At 40.7% G+C, this 15,606-nt stretch overlaps 2 protein-coding genes across 2 annotated transcripts in view; one reads left to right on the forward strand and one right to left on the reverse strand.

Moving 5' to 3' along the window:
* LOC135224524 (fibronectin type-III domain-containing protein 3A-like) overlaps window positions 1–2,463 on the reverse strand; it is a 147,896-nt gene extending 145,433 nt beyond the window's left edge. Inside the window, 1 exon segment of the mRNA XM_064263594.1 lies at window positions 948–2,463. Coding sequence (XP_064119664.1) covers window positions 948–1,431 — 484 coding nt within the window. The 5' untranslated portion in view covers window positions 1,432–2,463.
* A 4,954-nt stretch (window positions 2,464–7,417) lies between these two features.
* LOC135224796 (uncharacterized) overlaps window positions 7,418–15,606 on the forward strand; it is a 110,637-nt gene continuing 102,448 nt past the window's right edge. The window contains exons 1-2 of the mRNA XM_064264120.1: window positions 7,418–7,585; window positions 7,808–8,216. Of these exons, the coding sequence (XP_064120190.1) occupies window positions 7,418–7,585; window positions 7,808–8,216 (577 nt within the window). The remainder of the gene's footprint in view (window positions 7,586–7,807; window positions 8,217–15,606) is intronic.

The following is a 15,606-nucleotide window of genomic DNA, read 5'->3' on the forward strand; positions in this document are numbered from 1 at the left end:
TTCATTCCAGTTTCATTACTATACACTTAATAATGAAATGATTCATTCAAAAGCTCACTTTAGTAAAAACAAGCAAGTTTATTGCCCGTTTTGTATCTCCCATCAAAGTGTTATTTCATCCATAGGAAGTAATAATTTTTATCTCAATTTGCCAGTAGTATTTCTTGTCATCCCACTTCCGGGTTATTCTCTAAAAGAATTAGTTTAGTACGTATAACCAAATTTCAGTTTAATTACAGACAAGTTTTGTTCTAATAACAAACTTAACATGTCTAATTCTTGCCAAGAAATCTGATTTCGGTTTCGAATATTCAGTAACTTTCCAAGTTGTACCTATAACCTATCTTAAACAAATTTCATTCTGTGCACCAATACCTATCTTATTTCATGTACGTTTCATACCAAGGGTTTCCTTCCTTCCTGGTCCTCACTTATAGTAACCAAACTTCAACACATATCTGTATCCAGCATCAAGTAAAATTTTAGCCATTCTCAATTAAAAGTTAGTTTATCCCGCTTCATATTCTATGGCCCAAACCTCTACTGCGAACGGCCCAAGACAAAGACCCAGCATTTAATTGATACAGCTACAGCATGTGACAGTTACAGCATATGGCAATCCAATTGATTTCTCTATATCTAAATTAAAAACGTTAAGTGGTAGTATTCTTAGGAAAAAAACTAGGAACACCCACCTAACTCACAAACAACAACTGCTGGTGAAAGTACGAAAAACTTTTCATGATTCATTTCATGTATATACTTAAAGTAACTTTTATAAGAAGTGCTTTCCAATCACTGTAATAAATAACAGCCTATTACATTTTTACTTTATGCACGAGGTATGTCTTCCATCAAAACAAAATATTATACAGTAGTAATGTCAAGTCAACTTTCATTTATAAAAGTGCTGATTGGGATTAAAATTTCTTTAATGAAATCCTTACCTGGCTGAGGGACGCCATGGACGGCACATAATTGGGGTTGGGACGGGTGACAGTAATCCGGGGGTGGCCCTGGGTAGTACTCCCCAGGGTAATACTCCGGAGGCCCATATGGTGGGGGAGGCCCAGTTGCCAGAGGGGGCGTGTACTGATGGTGGTGCAAGGGTGGTGCCACCCCTCCGCCGCCCCCTCCACCACCTCCACCACTGTCGATATTGTTACTGTTGGAGTTTGTGGTGGTGATGGGGGAACTGCTACTGCTGCTGTTACTGTTGGTGTTGTTATTGCTTGGAGAAGGCTGAGAAACGCCGATTCCTCCTCCTCCACCACTCACGATTTGTTGCTGCTGCTGCTGTTGGTGATGATGGTGATGGTGGTGGTGGTGATGTTGTTGGTGGTGATTCATGTCTTGGTGAACGAGGTGGTGGGTGGTTGAGCCCTCCATGTAATAGGCGGGACCCGGCCCAGCCACCATCGTAGTCAACATGGGACCCCTCAAGAAGTCCGCCAGATTCACACCTCAAGTACGAGCTGGTGATAAGAAAAAATGACACACCCTTCTCTTTTCCCTGTCAAAATCGGCTTAATTTCCCAGGACAATATCCAAAGGTTAAGGCAAAAGGTGTGTAGGCTACACGGAACAGTTTCTTACCCACGTTTCTTCGGCGGAGTCAGCAGCTCACTAATGAAGCACAGAAGCTACTTTATTTACAGATATTAAGAACAGGAATCAGGGGCCAGGCCTTGCAAAGAAATTTTCCTACTCAATTTCAGGCAGCCTTTCACAGTGCGTCCGCCTATTCAGTCACTGTGACAGATACTATATGGGAACAGATGGACTAGTCAGTGTCAAAAACCACTTCCAGCTGAAACTTGAATAGCTTAACCCTTAATAACCATATATAGATATTTGGCCCAATCTGTGACAAATTCGTTCCTCAATTGGTCTAAGCTACCTCTCTACAAAGTATAATCTTCCTTTTGACCATGAATACTGGGCGTATAAAATCTTCAGAGCGATGGTTACACTGACGACGACGACGAAGCAGATATCAAAATTGAGGATCTTGGTATGATAAATGAAGGGGGAAAGACGGGTGTCAAATTCGGCTGCAATAATTCTCAACTAACACTCTCCGCTAAACCTTTTCGAGCCAAAGATGAGCACCAAAGGCCTGTCAACAACTATTTATGAATACTCTTAAGGCACTTGAGGGTACGTACAAACGTGGTTTCGAAAATTTTGGAAAAAAGGGCGTTTCCTCTATCCCTCCCCCCAACCGAAATACGACTTGGGGGAAGAAAATCGCCTAAATACGAATTATGCCACTTCATCTATCGTCGTAAATACACCAGTGGCCTCGAACACAGACCATAATGACCCCAGCGTAGCACTGTAACTTGTAAAATGTGCTTCACAAATTCCCTCAATATACATATAGAAAAAAAATATAAACTTGTATGAGGGCACCGTCAGGACAACCTTTCGTCTCCACAGCCACACACCAACTGCCTGTCTGGCTGTCTCGCCTGTCACACGAACGAACGAACACGTACATCTACTAGGCTGTTGCCACATGATGTCTGGTATCTCATTTTTTCTATCAGTTATTTATGCTCCAAGGTTACTTTGCGCCTAAAATATGGAATGCTAATCGGGTCAGGATGCATCATGATACAGTTTTTTATGTCAAGTAGTATCGTAGATTATTAAAACGACAAAAACACGGGTTAATGAATTGGCCAAGTTAAGATAATCAATGCCATCTATTAGTCACTTTTCTTTTAATATATTAACCATTCAGATACAATAATGCCAATCAAGGGTGTTTATTTAAAGTTAAACTGGCTTAGTGTAATATATCCAATAACTTATAAGCGCACACATGCAATGTAAATGCAATACGCATGCACATACGAGGATTGTTGCCAAATACTCCGATATGTTATGAAATAATATACGAAGAAAATGAAGTAGATGAAGAACAGGTCAACGTATATTAACCAAGAAACGCCATCATTATATAAAAACAGAGAAAATACCACTGGAATCTAAAAACTACGATAAACGAAGCCTAAACAAGAGTTTTGGTGGCATTGATTGTAGTGACACGCAGTCCAAAACTCTGCCATCTAGCGGCGACAACCTGAAGGCACCAGAGTAGAGTAGGCCGCTTTTACAATCTAATAGTATTTGATTGACTACTTCAGCTTGAATTACGATCCCCTTGGTGTCTGATGCACATGCTGAAATTAAGACAATTACCGTGTAGGCATATTGACCATACGAAAAGACTAAAACCGTCTCGTTGACTTTAGCAAACTATTGCCGTTACTTAAACCAAATAGACGGGTCTAGATAGACATACTACTACTTCAGCTTGAAGTGTCCCATTGACACACAAACAACGCATCTTCACTGTTCCAGGAATGAAAAAGAATAATCTAAGAGGGGACAACATGCCATTTCCAAGCACATGCATCGAGCAAAACTGTAGGTATAGAGGAAATTATATAACTGGGATTAAATAACGTATTCGATATGAAAGAAACCATATGCTTTATTTTCCCTTCTATTTTCTTTATGTTGAACTTTTAATGCCGAAACTATATAAAAATCTGCCCGTCACCATTCCTTTAGCTTAATGTCATAGGCACCTGTCACGTACACATCCATCGTCACTGAGGCGAAGTTGTCCTAAGATAAAGCATTTCTGTGGCTAATCTGGGAAGCTGTGTGTGTGTGTGTGTGTGTGTGTGTGTGTGTGTGTGTGAGAGAGAGAGAGAGAGAGTTTATATCGATATTCTAATTTTTCGTTTGGGTCTTAAAGCAAGGTGAAAAGGTTGTTCTTACCCTATAATAAATTTATTTACATTTACATACATCTTGCAAATAAATTACATGCTACCGTGAATATATATAAACACGCACACGTACACACACACACACACACACACACACATATATATATCTATATATATATATATATATATATATATATATATATATAGATTTAACATTAAGACCTTTCCCAATAAACAAGGAAATTCAGCAAACTTTGTTTCCAAACAATGTTTCCTAGTGTGGACAAGCCTTGTGTCGTTTCATCCCATCCTACAGAGAAGATTCAACAGAATGCATGAACCCTATGCCACCCTATATCATATATATATATATATAATATATATATATATATATATATATATATATATATATATATATATATATATATATATCTTGTGCCATTCTTCACCTTCATCTTGCACACACACACACACACTCAGGCTCTTCCTTTCCGGCCTCTATATTTCTCTCCAGGTCCTTCATATCCAGCGCTTTGTGGGTCTTCCTTGCTCCTCGCACCGAAATATAGTACGCCTTACACCAAACCACCGATCTTCATTCATTCTTTCCACATGACCAGATCATCCCAAAACACATTCCTCATCCTTTCAATTCTTCTCTTTACTTTTACTACGCTAACAGTTCTTAATAACTTAACCGCCGTTTCTGTTGCATTTGCATGGCACATCCTTATTTCCTTTCGTAATGGAGAGTTGGCTCGGCAAGACCTTCCTTCATACACCTTACCTGAACTGTAAGAGACTCTCCAAGTCGCTTTCGAAACTCGTGCACACACTCTGCTCCCTTCCTCGCTCGCTTGCTCAGAGACTTACTTGCCTCTTCTCTCACTCTACAGCCATCCACTGTGTTTCCAAAGACCAAACGAATCAACTGCATCCATTCTCCCGTCATCTATAGTATTAACACTCATTCCTCGTTTTAGTTGCCCTCAAAACCTTTGTCTCGCTTACAATCAATCTCAACTTTCTTTTCTCGCAACACTTCTAAACTCTCCGTTTCTGCAGATTCTTTTCACTGATCCCCTCTAACACCAAGCACTCCACCCACTCCCTTCACCTCTCTCGTGTTCCACAACTTCGTACCCACATCTGGCTCCCCTTTCTATGATTTCTCGCGTCATTCCGTCAATAAAGATATATACTTAAATGCCATTACTGATGCTAACAGCATATTGTATCACCAGTGACCGAGTTCAACATGAGAGATTCCGCGTTGGTATAAGGCAATTTCGATCTCGCTACAACAACAACAACAGCAACACAATTCAGCGAAGTGCTCCAGCACCTAAGTGCAGTTGTCAATGCCGTGAAAGTAACCTGGCGACCAAGACAAACCGCTGTGCTAAGATAAATGGCTCTCATTAATCAATGTAGTAATTGCAGACGACGCTTACGTCCGGGTAAGTGAGGGAATTCGGATGGGTAACTCTTAACTCTTAACATTGGTCTTCTCAAAATCAAAATTCCGTGAACATTTTGAAGTCATCCCTTGAAAAGGTGCTTGTTCGTAGACTTTCTTTTTCCTTTTCTTGAAACATTCCTTGAAAACCTACGGGAATTTCTTTACATTTTCCACATCGGGCGAAACTGGCTTCTGGTTAAAACTGGCTTTTGCTAGCACGGGCTCCTGCTCTTGAGTAACCAGGAAAAGCTCGATGGCGTTAATGGTCACGAGCCATTTTCGGTTCTAAGGCAACGTAGTGATGGAACTCATAATTTAGGAATTTAACCAACACAGATATCCAGATACTATATTATTATTATTATTATTATTATTATTATTATTATTATTATTATTATTATTATTATTTAAATAGAAGCGACATTGAAAAACAACAATAGGATATGCGTAGTAAAAAGTAACAGGTGCAGGACTAAAAGAAGGAAAAGTACCGGTAGTCAGAGGAGACCTGCTACAGATCTTCAAACAGACAGACCTTTTGCTTTTCTTCCCGCAGAGGAAAGACAAGTTTTGCACAGTGTACAAAAATAAAGGCGGACTTAAAATGACGACAGTAAACACTTTTCTGACCCCCAGATCAAACAATAAATGACAATAACAAATCAGAATAAAGTTAAGAAAAAAAGTACCTGTTTACCGCCCCCGAGGAACTACGAACTACAGTGGCCAGCTGCACACGTACCCAATGGCCGTGCCCAGGAAAGGCCACAGAGAGAGCACAATAGCAGGAACGAATAGAACTGAGAAAGCGGTCACTTATGAAGCCAATGCTGCCATGGACGTACACACATGAAACTGTCCCTGGCAGTCGCAATGGCCCCACGAAAGACCTCAAGCATTGCTTGAGCTTGCAGAAACTAGAACCAAGTGCCATTTAAAAGAAACAATGGAATGTAAGAGTAAATTTACTAAATGGATAGAAGAGTAATACATGAGTAAACAAGCAAATCAATCAGAGATTCGGTCCTCACAAACTGAGAACTTGAACAGGAAATAGAAGGATATGGCAATTCTGAATGAAAAGAATGATTGAATCTATAATATATTGTGAACGATAAACAGCGCCTTATGACATACTGATGATTGCGTTCGTTTGCATTGGAATGAAGTGTTTTAAAGCAGTAAAAAGAATGAATTAACTGAAGCCCTACTAACCTCTGTTTTAAAATCGTCTTCGTCTCCCTTATGAGGAGAGAGAGAATCTCATTTCAGGGGCAAAACAAAACCCCTTGCATCTTTGGCAGTCACTCATTAAGTGTCGGGAGACAATTTGATGTGGGTCACAGAAAGGAAAACAGCCATCCGGCATACTACAGGGAGAAGAAGAAGAAGCTGGGACTTCGGTCTGTTCTTTTGCCATTGCCATGGAAACGCCTCCCCAATGAAACTGCTTACGGAGCACAGACAAGTAGGAAAGAAAACATGTCCAGCAATTTCATATTCCAATTCAGCTTAATGCGAGAGTAATGATCCTTAAACTCTTGAACGTAGGAATCAATAAGAGAAAATCAAAACGGTGACAACTGTTGGAGACTTCCACCATCTTTCTTTGTGTGCAGTCCTTATCATGACAAGCTTCGACCAATATATCAAAGGTATTCTCCTCGACGATATGCAGGGTAGACACCATAACTAGAGGTGAGAAGAAGAAACAGGCAGGATGTAGGAGAGGTAGGAATGATTAAAAATGGAAATGGAAATATCTTAATTGAGAGAGAGGAAGTCAAGAGAAGATGGAGAGACTATTTTTCACAACTATAAAACAATGAGAAATGAGTGTGAAGAACTGAGAAATGTTCCTCAAGTAGAAGGACCAATAGCAAACATCAGAGAGAGTGAAGTCGAGAATACTATAAGGATAGGAAACTATAAATAAAGCTGCAGGAAAGCCAGAGGTAAACAATAGAAATGATTAATGCATTGGGAAATTCTAGGCAAGAGTGGTTGCACACACTATTGGAAAACATCTGGGATGTAGACGAAATGCCAAGGGACTGCATCGATTGTTGGATGACTAAAATGTACAAACAAAAAGGAGAATTGTTAAACTGTGGGAACTACAAGGGAATAAACTTTCGGAGCATGTATATATTCAAGAAACTAGAAAGAATATTAGAAGGAAAGTTGAGAGGGTTGATAGATATACATGAGCACAGAGGAAGTTATTTTTATAGTAAGACAAGTCCAAGAGAAGTATCTAGAAGGAAACAGGAAAGTTTACACGTGTTTTGTGGATCTTGAAAAGGCGTATGACAGGGTACCAAGAAGTGTAGTCTATTGGTGTTTGAGAAAGAGAGGAGTCCCAGAGAAGTTGGTAAGGAAGGTTATATAGTGAGGATGATGTATGAAGGGGCAAGAACCACTGTACAGACAAATATGGGGAGACTGAGGCATTCCCTGTGGAGGTTGGCCTCCCTCAGGAATCAGCTCTGAGTCCATTCTTGTTCCTCGTCGTTATAGACACAGACATCAGAATTAAGGAATAACGAAGAACTGTGGGAACAGATGTTTGTTGATGATTTAGTCAATATAGCAGACAGAAGAAGAACTGCAAGAAAGGTTTTTAGCATGGAAAGGAACCCTAGAAAGGAGAGGATTGAAAGTGAACACTGGAAAGACAGAGCTAATGATCAGTAGTAGAGAAGGACATGAAGAAGTAAACATTGGGGTGGAAGATGGTACAGTGCTAAAGCAGAACATTGAGTTTAACTACTTGGGATCAATAATAATAGAGGAGGGCGGTACTGTGAAAACAGTGAGACAGAGACAGAAAGAAGCATGGCAAAATTGGAGAGAAGTAATTGGAGTTGTTTTAGACAATAAAATGCCATTAAGGCTCAAAATGAAGATTTATAAGACAGTTATCAGGTCCACACTGTTATATGGGACAGAAACTTGGGCACTCAAGAGGAATGAGGAGGGACTCTTGGAAAGATCTGAGATGAGTATGGCAAGACGGATTGCTGGAATACCACTACTGGAAAGAGGGAAGAGTCAATTTATAAGAAGAATGTAAGGTATATTTAATGTAAAGAAGAAGGCTAGCGAAGCTCGTCTGAGATACTATGGCCATGTAATAAGAAGAGAGGAGGTGGAACCAATCAAGAGAGCTACGAACTTGCCAGTGATGGGGAGGAGGAGTGTGGCAACGCCATCTTGAGATGGCGTTGAGTGTGGGGGTCCGTCAGCGGATCAGATGGATGGATGTGGTCAGGAGGGATATGGGTGAAGTGGGACACAGGGGAAATAGATGCAAGGAATCAAAATAGATGAAAAAATTTGCCTCGAGCAGCCAACCCTGCTATAAAGTGGGACTAACAAAGTCGAGAGAAGAAGGCAGTCACCAACCATCCATCGAGAAAGCACAACTCGAGAGGTATAGGATCCTTCCAGGACTAGCCTAACAGGATGATGATGCATCACACGTCAGATCCTGCCCTTAACCTTTGCTTACAACTACAATGAATAGTCTACAATATTCTTGACAGATTTTCGTCCTTCACAAACTTGGCAAATCAAAAAAAGCTTCATTTTTTAGTCATGAAAATGAGTTTCTCAGTTTTACTTTTTGACGAATAATCCTGTAACTATGGCCTCAGTTCAGTGTCATGAAGTGAATATAATCTCTGGGATGAAGGGGCAGCTATGACAACTGCTAAAGGTGAGAGGATTGGCTCTCATGAGGGAAGTCAGGGCTCCTCACATTCGCATGACCTGGACCTTGAAGTGAGTATGCTTCCTTTTAAGTAGTCACCACCTAGCATTATCCTCCAATCTTTTCTCTCTTTTCTACCAGCTATCTATCCTCCAATGCTTCTGTGACACTTTATAAACCTCTCAAACATAACTTGGCAATACTCATAGCTCCACCTCCGGCTCTGGGATGCTTCTGCTGATGTTTCGTGCAAATCCCCCACTGGCTTTGCTTCTTCTTTTAATGACCCTTCTTCTTAGCTACTTCCCTCCCTATTTATTTGCTAGTTCCCGCCCTACTTATTTGCTTGTTCCCGCCCTACTTCTTTGCTTGTTTCCTCCCTACTTATTTGCTAGTTCCCTCCCTACTTCTTTGCTAGTTCCCTCCCTACTTTCTTTGCTAGTTCCCTCTCTACTTATTTGCTAGTTCCCTCCCCACTTATTTGCTAGTTCCCTCCCCACTTCTTTGCTAGTTCCCTCCCCACTTATTTGCTAGTTCCCTCCCTACTTATTTGCTAGTTCCCTCCCCACTTATTTGCTAGTTCCCTCCCTACTTATTTGCTAGTTCCCTCCCCACTTATTTGCTAGTTCCCTCCCTACTTATTTGCTAGTTCCCTCCCCACTTATTTGCTAGTTCCCTCCCTACTTATTTGCTAGTTCCCTCCCTATTTATTTGCTAGTTCCCTCACCTACTTATTGCTAGTTCCTCCCCACTTATTTGCTAGTTCCCTCCCCACTTATTTGCTAGTTCCCTCCCCACTTATTTGCTTGTTCCCTCCCTACTTATTTGCTAGTTCCCTCCCCACTTATTTGCTAGTTCCCTCCCTACTTCTTTGCTAGTTCCCTCCCTACTTCTTTGCTAGTTCCCTCTCTACTATTTTGCTAGTTCCCTCCCCACTTATTTGCTAGTTCCCTCCCCACTTATTTTTACTAGTCCCTCCCCACTTATTTGCTTGTTCCCTCCCTACTTATTTGCTAGTTCCCTCCCCACTTATTTGCTAGTTCCCTCCCCACTTATTTGCTAGTTCCCTCCCCACTTATTTGCTAGTTCCCTCCTTACTTATTTGCTAGTTTCCCTCCCCACTTATTGCTAGTTCTCTCCATACTTCTTTGCTAGTTCCCTCCCTACTTATTTGCTAGTTCCCTCCCCACTTATTTGCTAGTTCCCTCCCCACTTATTTGCTAGTTCCCTCCCTACTTATTTGCTAGTTCCCTCCCTACTTCTTTGCTAGTTCCCTCCCTACTTCTTTGCTAGTTCCCTCTCTACTTATTTGCTAGTTCCCTCCCCACTTATTTACTAGTTCCCTCCCCACTTATTTGCTAGTTCCCTCCCCACTTATTTGCTAGTTCCCTCCCCACTTATTTGCTAGTTCCCTCCCCACTTATTTGCTAGTTCCCTCCCCACTTATTTATTAGTTCCCTCGCCCCACTTATTTGTCTAGTTCCCTCCCCACTTTATTTGCTAGTTCCCATCAACCCCACTTATTTTGCTAGTTTCCCGCACCCTTACTTCTTTGCCTAGTTCCCTCCCCACTTATTGCTTGAAGTTCCCTTCCCCCCTTACTTCTTGGGCTAGTTCCCTCCCTACTTCTTTGCTAGTTCCCTCCCCACTTATTGCCTAGTTTCCCTCCCCACTTTATTTGCTAGTATTCCCTCCCCACTTTCTTTTGCTAGTTCCTTCCTCCCTAACTTATTTGCTAGTTCCCTCACCCCAAACTTATTTGCTAGTTCCCTCCCTACTTATTTGGCTAGTTCCCTCCCCACTTATTTGCTAGTTCCCGCCCTACTTCTTTGCTAGTTCCCTCCCTACTTATTTGCTTGTTCCCGCCCTACTTCTTTGCTAGTTCCCTCCCTACTTATTTGTTAGTTCCCTCCCCACTTATTTGCTAGTTCCCTCCCCACTTATTTACTAGTTCCCTCCCCACCCCACTATTTGGCTAGTTTCCCGCCCTACTTCTTTGCTAGTTCCCTCCCCACCCCATCTTATCTTTGGCTAGTTCCCGCTCCCTAACTTCTTTGCTAGTTCCCCGCCCTACCTTATTTGTTAGCTACCCTCCCCACTTATTTGCTAGTTCCCTCCGCACTTATTTGCTTGTTTCCCCGCCCTACGTTATTTGCTAGTTTCCCTCCCTACTTATTGGCCTTAGTTAAATCCCTACTTTATTCGGTCTAGTTCTTCCCTCCCGACTTTTTTGCTAGTCCCCATCCCCACTTATTTGCTTAGTTCACCGCCCTGCTTATTTGCTTGTTGTTCCCGCCCTACTTTCTTTGCTAGTTCCCTCCCTACTTATTTGCTTGTTCCCGCCCTACTTCTTTGCTAGTTTCCACCCTCCCCACTTATTTGCTAGTTCCCTCCCTACTTTCTTTGCTAGTTCCCTCCCTACTTATTTTGCTTGTTCCCCGCCCTACTTTCTTTGCCTAGTTTCACCCTCCCATACTTATTTTGCTAGTTCCCTCCCTACTTCTTGCTAGTTTCCCGCCCTCCCATGCTTATTTGCTTGTTCCCGCCCTCACTTCTTTTTGCTAGTTCCCTCCTTTACTTAACTTATTTGCTTGTTCACCCGCCCTACTTTTTCTTTAGCCTAGTTCCCTCACCCTACTTTATTTGACAGTTCCCATCCCTTACTTCTTTGCTAGTTCCCTCCCCACTTACGTTGCTAGTTCCCGCCCTACTTATTTGCTTGTTCCCACCCAAAACTACTTCTTGCTTTGTTCCCTCCCCCTACTTATTTGCTTAGTTTCCCATCCCTACCTTATTTGCTAGCTTCCCTCCCTACTTCTTTATGCTAGTTCCCTCCCTACTTTAATTTTGCTAGTTCCCTACCCTACTTATTTGCTTAGCCATCCCTACTACATTCTTTGGCTAGTTTCCCTCTCTTACTTATTTGCTTGTTCCCGCACCCCTACTTCTTGCTAGTTCCCATTCCCATACTTATTTGCTTGTTTCCCGCTCCCTACTTCTTTGCTAGTTTCACCTCCCTAACTTATTTGGCCTAGTTCCTCCCTACTTCTTTGCTAGTTACCCTCTCTACCTTATTTGCTTGTTCCCGCCCTACTTCTTGCTAGTTTCCCTTCCCCCCTACTTTATTGGCTTGTTCCCGCCCTACCTTCTTGGCTAGTTCCCTCTCTACTTATTTGCTAGTTCCCTCCCTACTTTCTTTGCTTAGTTCCATCCCATACTTATTTGCTATTGTTCCCGACCTAACTTCTTTGCTTAGTTCCCTCCCTACTTATTCTTTGCTATGTTCCCTGCCCTACTTCTGTTTTGCTAGTTCCCGCCCTGATTATTTGCTTGTTCCCGGCCCTTACTTCTTTGCTAGTTTCCCTCCCTACTTATTGGGCTTGTTCCCGCCCTACTTCTATTTGCTTTAGTTCCCTCCCTACTTATGTTTGCTAGCTCCCAATTTACTACTTCTTTGCCTAGTTCCTCCCCACTTATTTGCTAAGTTCTTCCCGCCCTTACTCTTATTTGCTTGTTCCCACACTACTTTCTTTGCCTACGTTCCCTCCCTACTATTTGCTAGCTCCCTTACTAACTTCTTTGCCTAGTTCCCTACACAATATGCTATGGTTCTCTACTGAGAAGACTTCTAACTATACCGCACAGAATGGTTTTCTCTACTCACAATGACGTGGGAGGAAACTAGGGATCCTGGATTTTCTCTTAATAATGAAAAGAAACAAGTTGTTTGGCTTTCAACAAACGTTTTTAATTCTTATGGCGTTACATCCCACATTCCTGATTTATTATTTATCTAAAATCTTTCTACATTCCACAGCACAAAATTTCTTTCCATCGAAAGTTTTTTGTATCAATGTCTCCCGTCTCTGCTACCTCTCTGATTTTTCGTCCCCCCCCCCCCCCCCCACCCCCCACCCCCCCCACCCCCCCCCCCCCCCCCCCCCCCCCCCCCCCCCCCCCCCCCCCCCCCCCCCCCCCCCGCCCCGCTACGATTCCCTCACACAAAATCAGCTTGGTACTTTGATAGTTTCTTTTGGACTAACATTTTATTTCAATCTTTTTGCAGCCAAAACCCAGACCTAGAGAAGTCTAATATTAGAAAGGTCTTAAACTTAGTTATTGAGGCATTTATCCTCTCTTCTGTCTTAATTCTTCTCAATGTAACCATGGTTAAGAATACTCTGCTTCTACTTAGTCGAGAAAACAGATGCTAGATTAATTTCTCGTATCTCCTTTTACTTTTACTTATGTTTTTTAATAGTTGCCAGAATGAACAGTACTTCTGTGATATTGTGAAGGAGTCTGACATCTTAATCCCGTTTCCTACAGAAAAAAATACTGGTCTTTCGCCAATAAAGTTCCTGACAACTTCTACAAGTCAAACTTTTTTAAAAGTCAAAATTTTCTTAATTTCTTCTTTCCTGCTGGATCTGTAGCTCGTTGCCTTCGTCTTATGGCCTTTCGTTTCATCTGTAATCTTTCTGCCAACTCCAATCCTATTCCTCGTTCTATCTCTCTGATGCTATTCCTCTCAACATATTTCTCTCCCATAAGACCAAAGACTACTTGAAAATGGTCTGCCGACTCCGCTGCTTTGTCCTCACGGTCGGGTCCCAAACGGGAATAGTGCGCGCTTTAACATACGCTCTTACATTAACTTTTTGTTGTTGTTTACTTAAGTTTTTTATATACGATATTTGATTTCCAAAAACAAATAGTCTTTTATCACTGTTTTCTAATAAACACCATTTTTTCATTTACTCTAATTTTAATACATGAAATCAGTACAACTATTAAATAGAGATGCAATATCTTTTTTTTATATAAGAAGTATACAAATATGATACCAATATAGAAAAAATTTCAATTACAATAAGAGAAAACATATGTGGAAATTTGCAACACTGGAGAATTACTTGATTTCTCAGAACCATCGAAACATAAGGTTGTTTTTATTGCTGGTTATCGTGTTCATAAATATGGTGTAACAGATGCAAGTGAAGGTAACATTTCCATAGAATTTTTAAAGGAACTGAATCATGGTGGCCTTGTGTTCCTTCATTTGACATAAAGTTCTTTGTTCATAGCGCGTTCCATTTGTTTGAGAAATTAAGTGGGCCGAAAAAATATTCTGTAAATGACGTGGCTAAGTTCTTAGAAATGATCGATTCTTCTTTGGCAAAAAACAAGGGAGCTTGTCATTCTCTTAAAAATATTTTGTTCAAAGTATATGTTTGAACAATTCCGATCGAGAGAACGAACTAGGTTGCTTAAGACGACGAGAAAACCTATCAACTTAAGATTAATGGGTAACTGAAAATATGAATTTAGATGTTTTCTTTACTTTTCCATAGCATTTTTGCACTGATATATTTCTCCTTTTATCTTGGAACTAAAATAATACGTAAATTTATCAAGCCCTGCCATATCGACGGTTAGTGTTGTTCTTTTTTTGTAATTGATATTTTTGTCCTACACTGGTATCATATATTTTATCCTTCTTATATAAAAAGATATTGCAGCTTCATTCAATAACTGTACTGATTTCATGTATCAAAATTAGTTTAAAAAATCAAGATTTTTTTTTACCTTAAGCTTTGACAACAAAATAATATTTAAAGGATGTTTATTAAAAAAACAGTGATAAAAGACTCCTTTTTTTGGAAATCAAATATATGAAAAAGCTAGAGTCGCTAGTCCTCTTTTCAAGTAGTCTATGCAAAAGACCCATTTCGTCCTTGTATCATTGAAATTGGCAGAGCATCTCTCAGAGTCTATAGAAAAGCCAGTTACAGCGCTTTGCCATTCCATCCATATGCCTGATCTGCAAATCCTGTAGTCATTCTACCTCTTGGAAACATGCTGATTCAGCCCATCCAAACAAAGGGCGCTCAATCTAAATCTTTCAAACTTTTATTCAGTTTTTGATGTGACGAAGGTGACAAGAACTTATCCAGTTCGCACTTTCTCAAAAGTTTTGAATAAAATTTTTCGCCCAGATCATCGGTTTGCTTTCCTTCTGATAAAGCAAGATATATATACTGGTAATCTTTCCAGTCTATCTGATTTTTGTTTCATCTTCTCACAGGAACTTCGAAGAGTTTTTTGTCTACATTCCTTATTTCTCTAAAGTCTATGACAACGATTGGCATGAAACCGTTAAGCAAACTTCCTGCTTGTTTATTTACTCCTTGTCTCTTTGTACGTTTCTAGTCTTTGGTCTTTTGGCTGCTTTACGTCACTCGCCTTCCTGGCCCTCTGTAGTAGCATTCATTTAGGTTTCATTTTCTGAAATAACTGTTTCTCACGCTTAGTGATGTTCTTCTGCCTCCGTTAAACATTTCTTAGTTGATACTTCCCTTCTCCACATTTCTTTTAACATCGTCTCCCAAACATGTCGTCTAGTTCTCACTCTACGTTCAATTATTAACTCTTGTTTAGTACACTTAGCTAATTTGGAATTTTTTTAAACGTAGTCAGACTCAAATTTATTTGTTTTTTCTTCTAAATACTTTCCTTATTGCTGAGGCTGCAAAGTTAACTGAGCGTCTCAGTGCTATCAACAGTTTGGGTGGTCATGTGACTTCACCTTTCTCAGATACGCACCATACTTTCATTTACTGAATGTGGTTTGAAAGAGTCAGCAGTAACTCTGAATATGGTCTTGGCCTTTCTTCCCA

Source organism: Macrobrachium nipponense, chromosome 12 (assembly GCF_015104395.2).
Source record: "Macrobrachium nipponense isolate FS-2020 chromosome 12, ASM1510439v2, whole genome shotgun sequence".
Taxonomy (NCBI): domain Eukaryota; kingdom Metazoa; phylum Arthropoda; class Malacostraca; order Decapoda; family Palaemonidae; genus Macrobrachium; species Macrobrachium nipponense.